The following is a 16,579-nucleotide window of genomic DNA, read 5'->3' as shown; positions in this document are numbered from 1 at the left end:
CGGACAACCCGACTGATTCGGACTAAGCGCAGAATTTAAAATTCAAATTGTGCCGCAAGACGGGCGTGCCGGACTTCATCCTCGTCGGACAATGCACCTCAAGGATCGCAACAGGACCGGGTAAGTAAATGTGCCCCAGTGTGTTCAGCACACTTTAGTGAGGTCTCAGAAACCAATCCCAAGAACTATGTCAGGAAACTATAATCCATAGCTGAAGCTTTCACAGTTTGGACACAGCTCCATCTCAATTACCCCAGCCTGCAACTACTATCAGGCTGGTGCCTTATTCCTGCGGACCACTCTCCACAACCGCTCCAGTATCAGAATCTGAATCTACTGTTTGACTGTTCTGGCCCGTTGCCTACTAGCTGTTGTTCAATGAAGAACCGGTTAAGTTGATTCGCACAACGTTGCCTCCGTCTAATCCCTGGATACGGCTGTCTACCACCACGGGCTTCCCCATCAATTACCCAGGGACTTATCTTACAGACACTCAGGGGATGCCCCAGGGAGAAACAAGTACTTCAGCCTCTCCCTCCATATCTCTTGCACACACCACCTGCTGGAGAGCTGCCAGGCTGTAGGACACCCCTCTGGTCCCCATACCAAGCACCGTGACATCAGCGTGCCCTAGGCCGGAACCGCAAGCCACTCCAGCATTCTGGGCCCAAGCTGCCTTCAGGCCCCAAGAAAAGGCTAGGCCCCCGGTGGGGGATGTTGCAGTAGTATCAAATTTGGCAATTAGTTTAGGTGGTCATGGGCTCCCTAGAAGCCTTGGGCCCTGGGAGCCAACCAAACTGCCTATATTATAATAAACTACTGGCCATGTGGAGACCAAAATTTGATTTGCCTTATTGAGGCACATGATATCACAAATCAGACAGTGTAAAGAAAACTCCCAAATTTCATAATTGTATAACATTGGACTTCCCTGCAGAAGCTGCAACCAACTATCTTCTACTTCTACTGCAGAACAGCGCCCAGATATCACTGCCAGTCTCATAGAGAATAAATGGAGCAGCGATTCATGCCCAACCATACACATCAGAAGCTGCCAGAATCAGCCAATCAGGTATGGACCCCCCTCAATCAGGTATTTACGATTAGTATTATAGATTGCTCAGCAATATCGCTATGCATTCGACTATTCCATCTCATTTTTGTTGGATTTATGGGGGGGGGACAATGGAATTGCATTTATTGTACTAAAAATCATCCTGGTTATTCATGTACGGAGGAGCTGTACAATATGAAATAAATAATAAATCAAATTCTGCCAAAAGCAGTAGGTGGTTTTGTACAAAAGCCAAGAACTCCTGGTATCTAAATCGAGAGGGAATCCTGAATAAGTAAAATGGAAGATGTAGGGAGGCGCATCTAAAGAGTATGTCGTCCATGTCAGTTTAAGAATAGAAAGGCAATGTAGTCTCTCTCCTGACTCCTTAAAGGGGATTTTTCTATATAGGTGACTGTAATGACACATTGGTGAGACTGCAGTGACACATTGCAGAAAATGTATAAGTAAAAAACTGAACTCAGAGTTGACATTGGATTGTAATTAAGGGGAGTCCTGCAGAGATACGTGTACTACACAGTACTTATATTTACAATGGGGGTCAAGAGGCTTTATATGCATAGGCTTCATATCCATTGGCCATGGATAACATACATAAGAAGATTACCACAGGCTTGGATTATCATGTTTGATTTTGATGGTTGATAACCTTTCACTTTAAAGCTTCCACCCCCTTTAAAAGTTATATAAAAGTGTACCTGGCTCCCTGCCAGCAATTGCATGGAGTCACAGCGGTGTTTGTTATCATCATCATTATCTGCTCTCTGTTCTTCTAGCTCTCTCCCTCATTACTCCCTACCTTATGTGGCTGTTAGCTGACTCCATGTCCAAGCAAATCTCTTTCGAAGCTTCAAGTCAGCTCACTTCTGCAGAAGGGAGAGGGGTGGAAGAGGGAGAGAGGTAGCAGAGCAGAGAGGAGATGATGATAATAATGATAACATGAATCACAACGTGCCAATGACTCAATGCAGTTTGCTGGCAGGAAGCCAGGTAAACATTTATCAACTTTTAAAAGTAATCAGAACCATTAATGTTCAAACAGATTTGGAATTAGTATTAAAAAGACTATGAGAACCTGACATTACATGAAAATGGGCAATCCTGATAACAGGTTCCCTTTAAGAAAGGTGCCAGGGACTTTATAGGCTAGGAGTGTGGAGTGGTCATGGTTTTTTGGGACAAAATCTCAGAAATATGAGGTTATAATGGTTCTTATGGTGAATTTAAGATAGGGCTGAAGGTCAGGAGGTTATTGTAGCAGAAGGTGCAAACTGCCCACCCATGTTTTTTAAGGTATCCCCTTGAAAAACTATCCGCGAAATGCGTGTTGGGGTCCCGAGACTTTACAGTGCAGTCATGGTTAAGTGATGCTGTGAGGATGCAGGCTCATGAGATAATGGGCCACATTTACTTATCCATCTGGACGCTTTCCCCGAAAGTGCATTCTCCAACCGGAATGTACTCTCCCACGATTCACTAAGATCTTGCGCCCGACATCTTGCATTTGTCGCTTCCCCACTTGGGTCCGACGGAGTTCACCTTCTTCTTCCCGATGCATGTAAGTGCTTGATCTTGCAACACAATTTGAAGTTAAATCCTGCGCCCAGTCAGAATCAGTCAGATCGCCTGGCACGCCCCCCGATTTCTGTCACATGAAAGCCAGCGCAGCCACTCCACAATCCGATCGGGTGCGACACAATCCCCAGTTAAATAACAGTCACAGCGGCGCAAATCCCGAAAACATCGGTTAATTTGACAAAAGTGCAGCCACGGACCCTTAGTAAATAAGCCCCAATTTGTGTGTTGTTCTGTGACTATATTTATTATAACGTGAACACACACCACAGTGATAATAAGCATTTATATTGACAAATATCTGTCTCATTTCAACCCTATGCCATTTTGCACAAGGTTAGGTTCCCATTTGGATCTTGGAATCTCTCTTTTGTTAACTGCATATGATGTGAATATAATTTTTTTTGAAGAATGATAAAATGAATTTGTGAGTTTTTACAATGTGGTTAGCATATTTTTTCAATCCAAATTGTATATATGTTAAACTCCCCATGCTCTGCTACGTTTTAATGCTTTTTAGATGTCACAGCTTGGGTTTTTCCATGTCCAAAGAGAAAGGGTGGTTCAGTTATGCACCTAAATCCACATTGCAGACCGGCCAAGTGTAACTTAATTTTGTGCATGGGTGTTATATGTTTGTATAAATTATTGTTATGTTATTCAATAAACCTGGGGTGATCTTTCACCCAACCAACAAACTCACATGTGTTTATTCTGGGTTATGTTTACAAAAGGCTGGACTACAGGTCCCAAGGGAGAGACGATTGGGATCCACACAGTGTACACATATGTCAGTGGAGTACAGATGACAACTTACCAGACATAGTCATGATTCCAAACCATTTTCTTCTTATAGTTTGTGCTATTATATTCAATAAAAAATAAACAGAATCCCAACAATGTAGTATAATGGAATGAATTGGGATCAAATGGCATTTGATGCAAAAGAACGGCTTTAGGCGATACAGAAGTAGAAGCAGCACCCAATGTCCCCAAGTCCCAGGGAAATAAGAGTAACGGCCAAGGACACGCAGCAGAGCTTTACTCCCATGGGGCAACAGGTTATAGAAATCATTGAGGTCCCAGTGATCAGACCCCCACGATCAGACACTTAATAAATCCCTCTTTAGGTATAACGGCATGCGGCAGGTTTCTGGAGGGAATGCTCTTGTGTAATATACTGTAGAGTTTTTTTTTCACTGCTGCAATGTTTTTAAAATATTTATGATTTTACGGAGGAGATCACACAATATGAAATCTATCCAGAAAGTCTCCACTTCTCAAACAACTAAGATTATAGATATTTTACGAGCACTAACAAGGCCTCCTGCATATTGATGTTTTATACATGGTGGACATTGCATGATATGGACCCTTGTGTGTAACTCTGATCTTTTTACAGATCCATAAGAAATACTTAAGGAATACAAATTATATCATATTACTGCAGTCACACAGAAAAAGGAGTGGTACACAGAATGCCTCCTACAAAACCACAAGGATTCACTGTCCGAGTGGTTTTACTCTAGGTAAAGAAAATATCTTGGGGGGGAGGCTGCGGACCATTAACACCCAGTAACCTTCAAAGTGGGTTGTCTTTTACTGTACCTTTAAGAAGCTCAGAGCCTGGGCCCGCAGGACAATCCTCTGATTCTCTGGGGGGCCAATCTGGCAGTATATGGATTTCTAGCGCTACCATAAGCAGGAACTTCCCCCTAAAAGGAAACCTGTCACTAGCTGAATTTGTGAAATTGTGGTGACAGGTTTCCTTTTAGGGGGAAGTTCCTAGAGCCCTATAATCTAACTGACACCCTTCTTTTAGTTAAAAATTGTTTCCCTTACATCTCCATAAATCAACTTTATACTATATTGCCTGGCATTAGAGGGAACGTGTCCTGCTCAGCCGGCCCCTCCCATCTACTCCTCCCTATGTCCCATGCTTCTTCTCAGCATGTCATGTGACCATGGTGATGTCATCAAATGTCCTTTACCTAGTTAATTTTGCAACATCTATCCCATGTGTCTATCTGATCACATGAAATTACAGCAAGGGGAGGAGTAGAAGTCCATGGAAGCATGCTGTGATTTCATGTGATTAAATTCATACATGAGGCAGACGTTGCAAATCACCGCACCTTAGATGACATCACCCTGGTCACATGATATTAAGTTCTCAGCTCTCTCTCTCAATGTTCCATACAGCAGAATGTCCTAGAAATGAGACCTGTCAATCAGGAACAAGGATAGGTGGGTAAGGCGGAAGAAAGAATTTGGTTTTGCGGATGGGTGCGCTTGTAACCAGGAATGAGTTACCAAAGCGAATTTTGGTAAAAGCTTGGTTCGTCTTTATTAGAAGTGATAAACAGTATTTAGGTTCATAGGTAGTGATGCGTTTCAGGATAACCCTTCATCAGACCAATATTGTGTTAGCCGGGCAGGGGATGTGCCCTGCCCGGCTAACACAATATTGGTCTGATGAAGGGCTATTCCTGGTTACAAGCGCTCCCATCCGCAAAACCAAATTCTTTCTTCCGCCTTACCCATACTCTTACGGTTCCATTGGACACCGGTTATTGGAGCGTTTGGGAGCTGCTGAATTAACCGTAAGGAGAAGTTTCCATCAAGGGTAATTGATACCCCCCCCCCCCAATTGTTCTCTGCTACTTTACAAGTTGCGTCCAGGTGAGCACCTTCACTACTTACCTGACAACCAACTTACGTAACGTTATCACTCGAGGCGCAGTCTCTCTCATTGGCTTTTTTGTTTTCTCTTTCTTAATCAGGAACAAGGAGGCAGGGCAATGCAAGTATATATAGATGAGTTATAAGAGCCATGGAAAGGAACCATTTAGAGATAAATACAATGCTTTTTAACCATTGTTTTAATGAAGTTTTTATTTTGGGTGGTTTACCTTAAATGGTAGGTTCTCATTAAATTCTCAATTTTTTTTTTTTTAAAAGATCATCTTAGGTGTTAGTTCTTCTTGCAACAGTGATCTGCCTTTTTACTTGATGGAGTATTTGCAGCACAAGCTTTACCAGCATTGCATGCTCCAATAATTGGGCTGCAGACGGTGCAAATACTTTCTGGCTACACTGCAAGTCACAAAGCACATGACACCTCTACAGTATGTAAGTCGTGAAGCAGCGCCGAAGAACACCGGGTCAGTGAATCGGTAATGAGACTTCTTATCATCTCAGCTAAGCCAACAGCAGCATCAACAAAATGATAAACAGCACTCGGATTTAAAGAGCAATTAGCCCGAAAATAGCAAAATAATAGAAATTCTTGACCTGACCGTCCCTATGAAGTTAGGAATATTTGTATTCAGTCACAGACAATAAAATATGGTCATTGTCCAAATTACCCCATTTACCTAATTATGCAGTAATAGAGGAGTATAGACCCTGTGTCCCATACAAATATGTCATTAAGGACTACAGGAAACCCTTGTAATAACCAATATGAGGCAAATGCTGCTATAAATGGTGGTCACTCTTTCTCAGACGCAGTGGGGCTCATTTACTAAATGTCCGCGAATCGCACTTTGGTCGGATTTTCCGATGATTTCGGGATTTGCACCGCTGTGACAGGTATTTAACTGGGGATTGTGTTGCACGCAATCGGATTGATGTCTTTCATTCAACAGAAATCTGGTGGCGTGACGATCCTACTGATTCAGACTGAGCACAAGATTTGAGATTAAATTTGTGTCGCAAAATAATGCACTTACATGCACCAGGAAGAAGAAGGTGAACTCCGGGGACCTGAACGGGGAAGCGACACATGCAGGAGATTGGGCGCACGATCTTAGTGAATCGTGGGACAGTGCTTTCCGGTTGAACAATGCACTTTCGGGGAACATGTCAGGACAGGTAAGTAAATGTGCCCCAGTGGCTTTTAGAGCCCACACAACTAAGCCCCTTTCTTTTCAGATTGAAGATCAGTTATTAATGAACATCTAATTCCCACGTGGTAAGATAACCCCTGCTGTGTGCATTATGCTTGGTCTAGGAACTGTTTTTATTACATCTGATTTATGACATCACTTCATTATCCCTGTATATGACATCATCAGATTTATTCCCTATATCATTACATATTATGGTGAACTTCTTACATGTGCTATGAAAAAGTGGTGTCAGTATTAACCCTGTACTGTGACATTACTGTGTGTATTATCCCTTACTGTAACGTTACTGTGTGTATTATCCCTGTACTGTGACATTACTGTGTGTATTATCCCTGTACTGTGACTTCGCTGTGTTTATTTTTCCATTACATCACTATGTGTATTCCACCCCTGTACTGTGGCATCACTGTGTATTATTCCTGCACTGTGACATCACTGTGTATTATCCCTGTACCCATTACTGTGTATATTATCTCTATACTGTGACATCACTGTGTATATTATCTCTATACTGTGATATCACTGTGTGCATTATCCCTGTACTGTAACATTCTGTGTGTATTATCCATGTACTGTAACATCACTGTGTGTATTATCCCTGTACTGTGACATCACTGTATACTTTTCCTGTACTGTGACATCACTGTGTGTATTATTCCTGAATGATGACATCACTATGGGTATTATCCATGTACTGTAATATTACTGTATATATTATCTCTATACTGTGACATTGATGTACATATTATCCCTGTACTTTGAGATCACTTTGTATATTTTTCCATCACTGTGACATCACTGTGTGCATTATTCCATAGCTTGGCATCACTGTGTGCATTATTCCATAGCTTGGCATCACTGTGTGCATTATTCCTTTGTGACATCACTATGTGCATTTTTCCTGTGCTATGATATTACTGAATGCAGTGCATTATACTATAGTGTGACATTACTGTATGCAATACTCCTGTACCATACATCCTCCTTATACTGTTACACAAAGATTATCTCTATGTATTAAGATACCAAAAGAATTATATAAATCTTCATGCTCCGAAAGGTGATGAAAGTGACTATGGTGAAAAGTGGCCCCAACTTCAATCTATCTCTAGGGCCCCGTTGTGAATTTTTACATGTAAAATGAACTGCTGCTATAAGTTTTAATGTTAAACTTAAAGGAGTTTACAGAAGTGCAGGAGTTAATATAAAATAATAAAATGACCAAAGCTACTTAGTGATATACATTACTGACCTTCCAGTAATTCCTGCAACAATCCCATCACACACATCCATCACATGACTGTTGCAGCCAATCACTGTCCTTACAATGTCACATCCTGTACATGCAAGTGCAACTGCCGAGGTCAGTGATTGGCTGCAGGGCTCAAGTGGATGCACTCAACATCCCTGCTACAATACAGGTGCAGCCCTGAAATGTGAGAGATTTAGCACCTGAATATTTGTCATTTTATAATTTTACACCACTTTATGACCTTGTAAGATGTTCTTAAAATTCCATGCAACCCCTTTTAACAATGACAATATAGATCAATACAAAAAAAAGGAAAAAATATTAGCGATAACTACATATTAGAAAATAATAATCTGTTCAGATACTGTGGCTATTGCCTGGCCTTAGGGGCGAGGGATAAAATATCATCAATTCACTTTAATTGTAATACGGTGTCACTTTGTGCGTCAGTCTGATATTTCCCATACACTATGATGGGAATCACTGGGGTTAAAATGTGCCATATACATTAATATAATGTCAGACATGATTTTAGGAGACAAGGAAACAGACAGATCATGATGATCAACATCTTAGTAAACAGTCCAATGATTAACATAAATGAAAACCACTGATGTCAAGTTGTCAATCAAAGGAGTGTTTGTAAGCTGCGTCTACACCAGAGATTGACCATGACATGTTGATGAGTGATTGACAGCTAATTAATTCCCAAGGGGTTCAGCAGAATCCTGGATGAGGAATCATGAACACATAAGAGTTAAAACGTCTCATTACGTGAGATTACTACATTGTGCCTACATAGCCCCTACAGCAAATGAGGTCCTCTCCACCCCACACACCACCAGTAACAGCTTACAATAAGGCATCAGGTGAGGAACATTGACCTACCTGGTAAGCATCTGGGATATTGACTGTTTCTCCATGTTCTGCAACATATCCTATGATACCTTTCCCCCAGGGCACTTGGACCTCATTGGAGTTGTCCATGCTGCAGGAAGGTAACAGAGTGGTACCTGCATGCACATCAAAGAATTTAGACACTAAACTCTTTTTGTTGGCTGAACCTTCAACCAAGAAGAGGGAACATCTGTCAGCATCCACCATGATGCACACAAAGATCAAGATCTTGTAGCAAAGACTGGTCAGGTTAAGCTCATTAGATATGTCCTTCACCAATTCCAGGAAGAATTCCCTTTCATTGTGCTCCTTTAGGTAGTACTTATAGTCAATGGCAGTGGATGGATATTGGGGGATGTTGACCCTAGACTCCAACAGTGCACTGAGGATGTGAGCAGTGGTGGGTGGTAAGGAGCTAGCCTTCCTGAGCAAGGCTCTTCTCCTCATACTGGTCAATGGTTCCTGGGCTCTGGAGTTGACATGCTCATCATAGGTCCTGTTCACATTAATGGCCTTTGAACGTGCAAAACTTTTCCTTAGCTCCTTTTGAGAGGCTCTTCTTTGCAAACCATCTCCTCTGTTACCCCAGCACTCCTTACTTTTGTCATCAGTACTAGAGTGAGAAGATAGTTTGGACATCTGGTTCCTCTTCAGCCACTTCTCCACCATGTAGTGCTTCCCTTTCCTGATGAGATAATCCTCAAAAAGATCTGGATGCCTGTCCAAGAAACTTTCCACTTTGGAGAAGTCCAACTCTGGCTCTGACATCTCTGCAAAGTCACCTCCTTTGGCTTCTGCCAAGTAGAATATTAATAAGGTAGCCTTCAAGTTTGCAAGAGCATGGTGTGAGGGATGTCTGTGGTCTGAAGGCACCTGCTACTTCCCTGTCTTCTTGGGGATTCCCTTACTCTGACCCAAAGCAATGATGCTAGTGTTATATAACTAGTATTTCCATGTGTCCTTCTCATGCATCATCCTGTGTGCTCTATAATAAAGCTTTGTGCAGTTGCAGTCTCTAATGTTAGCAATCGTGTCCTCCCTGTGCTTTGCAAAAAGATGTACTGAAGCAGCAGATTGCTCCTGTAGGTGTCACCCAGCAGCCATAGATCCTCCCTGTGATGCAAATAGCTCCGGGTGGAGCGTGTATGCAGGAAGGGGTTAACCTTAACCCTTGTGCTGCTGCCTGCTACTTGTGCAGAGTGAGTAGAAGCCGAACATGAGCCATGCCAGCAGCTGGTGAGGTCTCCTCCTAGTGGCAGCCTGTATGAACTGCATTGCTGAGACTGAAGTCCTCATTCTCCATTATTTTAGGAAGCATTATTAAGCACTTATTAAGTGTTATTTACTTACAGTATAACATTGTATATAAATAACACTCAAAGAATGTTCAATATTTGTAGACATATTATACCATGGATGTTCTATATGACCTGGGAAGGCTTGAAAGCATGTCAGAGCAGGGGAATCACTTCAAAGGGGCTCTTCCAACTTTTATTGTTACCTACAAATTTTAAAAAGTTTTCTTAATCTGACCGGAGCCCCAGAAGAAGCTGATAGGTGAAACCCTGGGTTGGGCGATGTCTGGTGTCCTCATGGATTGATTATATGCGCATTTTTATCTGATTTTATGTGAGTAGAGCCAGGAATAAAGAGTTTTTACTTGTTGAAACCGTCTACGCTATGTCCATACTTATTTCCACGAAACAGCAAAGCTGAATTACGGAGGATATTTGTGGAAAAAGAACTGCAGCGGTTTCGTGTCTGAACAGTGGCTTATTCCCAATGAAATCTTTAGTCTGAAAATATCTTCATGGACTGAAGGAAGTCGTATATACATATTCAGAATAGAAGGTTACAACAACTGTGAGCTCCGTTCAGATTAAGAAAACTTTTTAAAATTTGTATGTTGGATGTTTGGTGGATCCATCCGGGACCGTTCTTATGTGCTGCTCTTAATCTGTGTTTGGAAGGTGCTACATCTTTATTTTTATGACTTTTATTGTTACCTAGCACTGCTCACCGCTTTATAGTCATTTCGCCCGGCCGTAAACATGGGAAAATATAAAGCATCCTCTATCTTTTTCCCGTGCACAGTACGTACCGCTGCCGGGCGCCATAGCCGTCTGTGGGGACATGCGGCTATATATACTGTATCTCCACCCGGCCAGTGTGAAAGGAGATTTAGACCTTTCTGACCAGGCCTTAAAATGTTAAAAAAAAACAGTCATTTTTAGTAAATGTTAATACTTGGTGTAAAGGCCATAACTTCCTATTTTGTGCAACGCTTGGAAAATCTTGCAGCGTTTAGTTTGTGACACATAGGGAGAGTTATTAAATAGTTGTTTTTTTTTGGGATGGTTAAAGTTTCAAAAACTTTTTTTTGCAGTGTATAGTATCTTTTTTCAGATCATGTAGAATTTTCAATTTAACTCAAAATGACCATTATAAATTAATTGCCTTAATGTGAGACGGTTATTTTGATAAATGTAGGGAGTATAGTCTCGGGCAAAGGGGGCGACTATGGCCATGTTTTTTTATAGTGTAGAGGGAGAGTTTTTTATTTTATTGGGAAATTTGATATTTATATGTCCCCCATAAGGTCAAAAAAGACCCACAATTGCCACATTTTTTTTTTAATTTTTAATAGCCCTAGTTAAAGGGGTAAACAACCACCTATGCAATGTCTGATCAGAGTTGTACCGTGTCTGATAAGATCCAGCAGCTCTAATTAACCCCTGCAGACCAGTGGCGTAACTAGAAGCTGATGGGTCTGTGCCAGGCCCCCGACTATAATGTATGGTTTATAGTAATAGTCTTCTCATATGGGAAAGTGACACCATAAGGGCCCACTAAACCTCTTGGGTCCAGGTGCGATCGCAACCTTTGCACCCCCTAAAGTTACGCCCCTGCTGCAGACCCAGCAATCACGTGACTGACGGGTCTATAGATCTGGTGACATCGCTGGCATCTGCATTCACTGCATAGCACTTTGCAATGAAGAAAGGAGAATGCAGAAGCTGTAATAAACCACTTCTGCTGTCACCCTTGGGTGTGCAGCTGTGTCTGACAACCTGGGTCCTGCACCCATAAATAGTGCTGGAACAGAAGAAACTGCAGCAACATTCAAAGGTGGGAGGGGGGGGGCAACTTCACTCAGGTCAACTGTATCATGTAGCATGAACTGCCTTTATTGGATACTAATTAGTCACAAATAATAATATTGTAATTTCTTGAAATAATATGTATCGTGAATACTTTACAGAACCCCCTCTCCCCACTATGTATGTTTTTAATAGCTGTGTACTATAGTTTCATATTTGCATATCTGAAGGCACACACTGTCCTTACACAACACCAAGCAAGATATTAGAATGATTACATGATTTTCCTCTGTGTACCGATTTAGATACAAGAGAATAATACAAGACGTGCCTGACCCATTTTACAGTCTAATTATCCTCCGCCTGATGTCATTGTCATTAAACAGAACAGAACTCACTACATGTTGCATGACTGGGGGGCAATCTATTTCCATCCCTAATTGGAGGATTCAGGAATTATAAGCATTCCATCATTTCATCTGTTACGGTGTCACAAAGCGAAGTACCCTGGATAGTTATCTGAACAATCACATTCAGAGATCAGAGGAAGTAGACAAAGTGACAATAAGGACTTCCACAGCACATCACAATGACATGTTTTCTGTTACTATGAATGGACACATGCAGATAGGAGCAGGTTGTGGTAGATCAACACAACAGATGTATGGTGCTCATTAAATATATCATAAATATTCAATAAAGAATTTAGATGGTTAATCAATATAGTTCTATACACTGTATATCTCTGCTGCCATAGCAACCATGAGTAGAATAAGAACCTTGTAAATACAAGACAACCTCCTCCCTTTTTCCTTCTTCTTTTCTGCCTTCCTTCCTCTTTTTCCCCTTTCCTTTCCTTCCCTTCAATTCTTCTTTACTTTTTCTTCATAACTTCCACTTAGTTTACATTTCATTTCCTTCTTCCATCCTTTCTAACTCTTTCCTTTCTAGCTTTCTTCTTCTTTCTTTCCTTCCTTCCTTCCTCTCTTTTCTTGCTTCTACTCCTTTCTTCTTTTCTTACATTCTTTACATTTGGACACTTATTCTGTCATCTCTTTGCTCCCATCCACCTTTTCCTTCCTCCTTATACCTTCATTCTGCCATTCCACTCATTCTTCCATTTCTTCCTCCTTAGATACTTCTACTCTACCCAGCCTCTTCTTTCACTCCTTCCATCTTTTTGTTTTTGCTTTATCGGTTACTGTCATATTTTGGTTGTTTCCTCTTTCTGCTTTTAAAGAAAAACTACCATTGAAATCAAGTATCATACACCAGGAACACTTACTCATAGATGCAGGCACTGTGACTGTGGTAATCTTCTTATATTTGTTATCCATGGCCTTCTTAATCTTAAAATGAACTTTTAAAATCATGCTAATGAGTATGAAGAGCTACGGGGGCGTTACCAGAACCCCTCCATGCTGTAGCTATGCAGGCTGTTAGACATAGACCCAGTCCAGCTGTACATGGCAAGAAGAGGGAAGACCAAGGTGAGTAAAAGTGGTTTTTTAAGCACTGTGAGGGAGAGGCACATCGAGGGGACTGTGGTGCACATTCCTGGGGTCTGTGTAAGGACATTCCTGGGGGCTGTGGAGGACATTACTGGGGGCTGTGGAGGACATTACTGGGGGCTGTGGAGGACATTACTGGGGGCTGTGGAGGACATTACTGGGGGCTATGGAGGACATCCCTGGGGTCTGTGTAAGGAGATAACTGGGGGCTGTGGAGGACATTACTGGGGGCTATGAGGATATTACTAGGGGCTGTGTGAGGACATTACTGGGGGCTATGGACGACATTACTGGGGGCTATGGACGACATTACTGGGGGCTATGAGGATATTACTAGGGGCTGTGTGAGGACATTACTGGGGGCTATGGACGACATTACTGGGGGCTGTGGAGGACATTACTGGGGGCTATGGAGGGAATTACTGGGGCTGTGGGGACATTACTGGGGGCTATGGACGACATTACTCGGGCTGTGGGGACATTACTGGGGGCTATGAGGATATTACTAGGGTCTGTGTGAGGACATTACTGGGGGCTATGGAGGACATTACTGGGGCTGTGGAGGACATTACTGGGGGCTATGGAGGGAATTACTGGGGCTGTGGGGACATTACTGGGGGCTATGAGGATATTACTAGGGGCTGTGTGAGGACATTACTGGGGGCTGTGGATGACATTACTGGGGGCTATGGAGGGAATTACTGGGGGCTGTGGATGGAATTACTGTTATTGGCACAAACAAATGTAAGGGGTTATGTACAGGAGTGGGCATTACTAAAAATGTGACACAAATGCATTGGGACTGTTCCCCAGATCTTTTACCACTTTAGCAATGCCCCTGGCTGTGCATTAAGCAGATTATATCATTCAGTCAATATAATGGTCAGGAGAGTTTTAAAACGTTTGGCAACTATGTAGGGAGTTAATAACTGGAGTTCTTTGTGTCAGCTCCTAATAGGCATTACTGGGATAATCCCTGCAATCAAAAAAATTTCAGATTCTTAGGGTTAAAGCCTAAAAATATTACAAGAAAAGTGTAAAAGTCTACAATAATAATTCTATGCTGTGGTATTCAATCCAAAAATATAGAATTAAAGTTTTGGGGTTAACATGAAATATGATCCATTTGGGGGGGGGGGGGGGGGGAGTATGGTGTACCAAAATGTAGTTTTGGAATAAGGTCTATATAATATCAGTCCCAAACACCCTGGTGTTTGATAAGAGTAAATTACCTTGAAAATGCAGTCCACTCTGCAGACAGCATGTTATAAAGCAGGAGGAGCAGAACAGATTGTACATGTGCTACTGGTGTCCCGTGCCACGGTCCCACGGTGCCATGCCTCTGTTGTGTCAACCCACGTCCCATATTGGATGTCAACCCACGTCCCATCTTGGATTCAATCTCCACCCATGACAGCCTTGCGTCTTCGACAGACCTGAAGCTGTCTGGTTTTTGCAGATTCGTTACAATGAGCCAGCAGCTCATTGTAATGAATACTGTGCAAAAATGCCATATACTGCAGTACAATAGCATTGCATTATATGGTTTGAGCAGTCAGACCCTCTAGAGTTAATGTAGCCTAGAGGGTCTAAGAAAAAAAAAATTATATTAAATTTAAAAATTATATTAAAAAAACTAAAAATTCAAATCCCCCCCCCCTTTCTGTAGAACTGATATTAATATAAACAGTAAAAATTATAAACATGTTAGGTATTGTCACGTCCCAAAATGTTTGATCTATTAAAATATATTAACGGTTATTCCTGGCGTTTAAGCATGTAACAGAAAATAGTCACATCCATAGTGGAAAATATCACTTTTTTGCTATTTTAAAAATGCTAAATTGCTATAAGGCTGTACAGTCAAAATAATCATAGCATTGAAAACATCATCAAAAGTCACATAAAAATGACACCACCCACAGCTCCGTACACCAAAGTTTAAAAAAGTTAGATGGCAAAAAGATTTTTTTTTTTTGGACTGGAACTTTTAAGTTTGCAAATGTATGCAAACATTATAAAACCTATAAAAATGTGGTATTCCCCTGATCGCACCAACCCAAAGAATGAAGAAGACCTGTCAATATTGGCGCACAGTGAAAGCCATGAAATCCAAGCCCACAAGAAAACGGCGCAAAACCATTTTCACTGCATTTGGAATTTTTTTCCCGCTTACCAGTACACGGCATGGAACATTAAATACCGTCACATTGAAGTACAATTTGGCACACTGAAATCAAGTCCTCACACAGCACTGTACATGGAAAAATAAAAAGTTATGGATTTTTGAAGGTGGGGAGTGAAAAATGGAAATGTAAAAACTAAAAAAGTGCCTCGGCAGGAAGGGGTGAAATTCCTGTGCAAGCAGTGTGCACTAGAAAGAACGTGCAAAGTCCAACAGAAAATTGGCACAAAGCCCTTAATAAATGTGCCCCAATATGTGTAAATATGCTAAGATTTTATCACTTGTATATACTTGCCTTCTCCTTCGACAAGTGGCTTATTGGTTGGTTAGATGTTTTGCTACAAAGCATAATCATAATTATTATGTGTTGGTGCCACAAATTTCCAACAACTTTTATCAAATTAGTCTTTCCATTTGGGGGCTTCAGGTTCTACCCATCACTTTTCCAGCACTTCTCATTTACCGCCACCTTTTTGTGGCCCAATATGTTACACATTTAGACCTACAAACAGCAAGTCTACCAAGTTGTATAACACCTTCATGGATGTGGAGACTCATTTCAGACACTTTCTGCCATGCTCCAGATTATTGAGCCCATGTGGCACCATCTAAAATCACAGTCTAAAAAAAAACAACTTACAATTTAGCACATAATATAATACTAAGGTGAGTCTAAATGTAGAATTATAATTATATGAATCCCTTTCCGACTGATTTCATGAATTTTCTGACATGGTTGTTATGTCCCTTTCTTATTTAGCTGGTTTTATGCCACATACCATTCATGAGCAGCCTAGGGCTAAGCCCAAGGACCGGTTTGTATATTTCATGTTGCTTGGTGTCATGATATTTTAATATTTGATCAATGAAATGGAAACCTTGTCTCCATCAGCCCCATAGACTCTGAATACAGTCAGAGCAGGGATTCTTGACTTAATTTGAAGAGTAACAATGTTTATTGCCACTATTTGACTTTCATTCCGCTACTTTAGAAGTTGTCATACAAATACCGTATTTGCGGTGGGTTGCTATATAACAAACCCACGTTTTTTGGCGCTCTGCAAATATG

The 16,579-nt window shown here is 41.4% G+C and overlaps 1 protein-coding gene across 2 annotated transcripts in view; it reads right to left on the bottom strand.

The window, feature by feature from the left end:
- Positions 1-9,827, bottom strand: part of PDE11A (phosphodiesterase 11A) — a 372,295-nt gene extending 362,468 nt beyond the window's left edge. Inside the window, exon 1 of one of the 2 annotated variants that reach the window (XR_011849439.1) lies at positions 8,705-9,827. Coding sequence is in view for 1 of the 2 variants with exons in the window: in XM_072121624.1 (XP_071977725.1) it covers positions 8,705-9,481 (777 nt within the window). In the remaining variant the exon portion in view is untranslated. The remainder of the gene's footprint in view (positions 1-8,704) is intronic. The other variant, XM_072121624.1, reaches the window with a different exon arrangement.
- Positions 9,828-16,579: the final 6,752 nt, after the last annotated feature.

Source organism: Engystomops pustulosus, chromosome 8, assembly GCF_040894005.1.
Source record: "Engystomops pustulosus chromosome 8, aEngPut4.maternal, whole genome shotgun sequence".
Lineage (NCBI taxonomy): Eukaryota > Metazoa > Chordata > Amphibia > Anura > Leptodactylidae > Engystomops > Engystomops pustulosus.
Note: the sequence above shows the minus strand (reverse complement) of the source record. Positions and strands in the feature narration are given on the sequence as shown.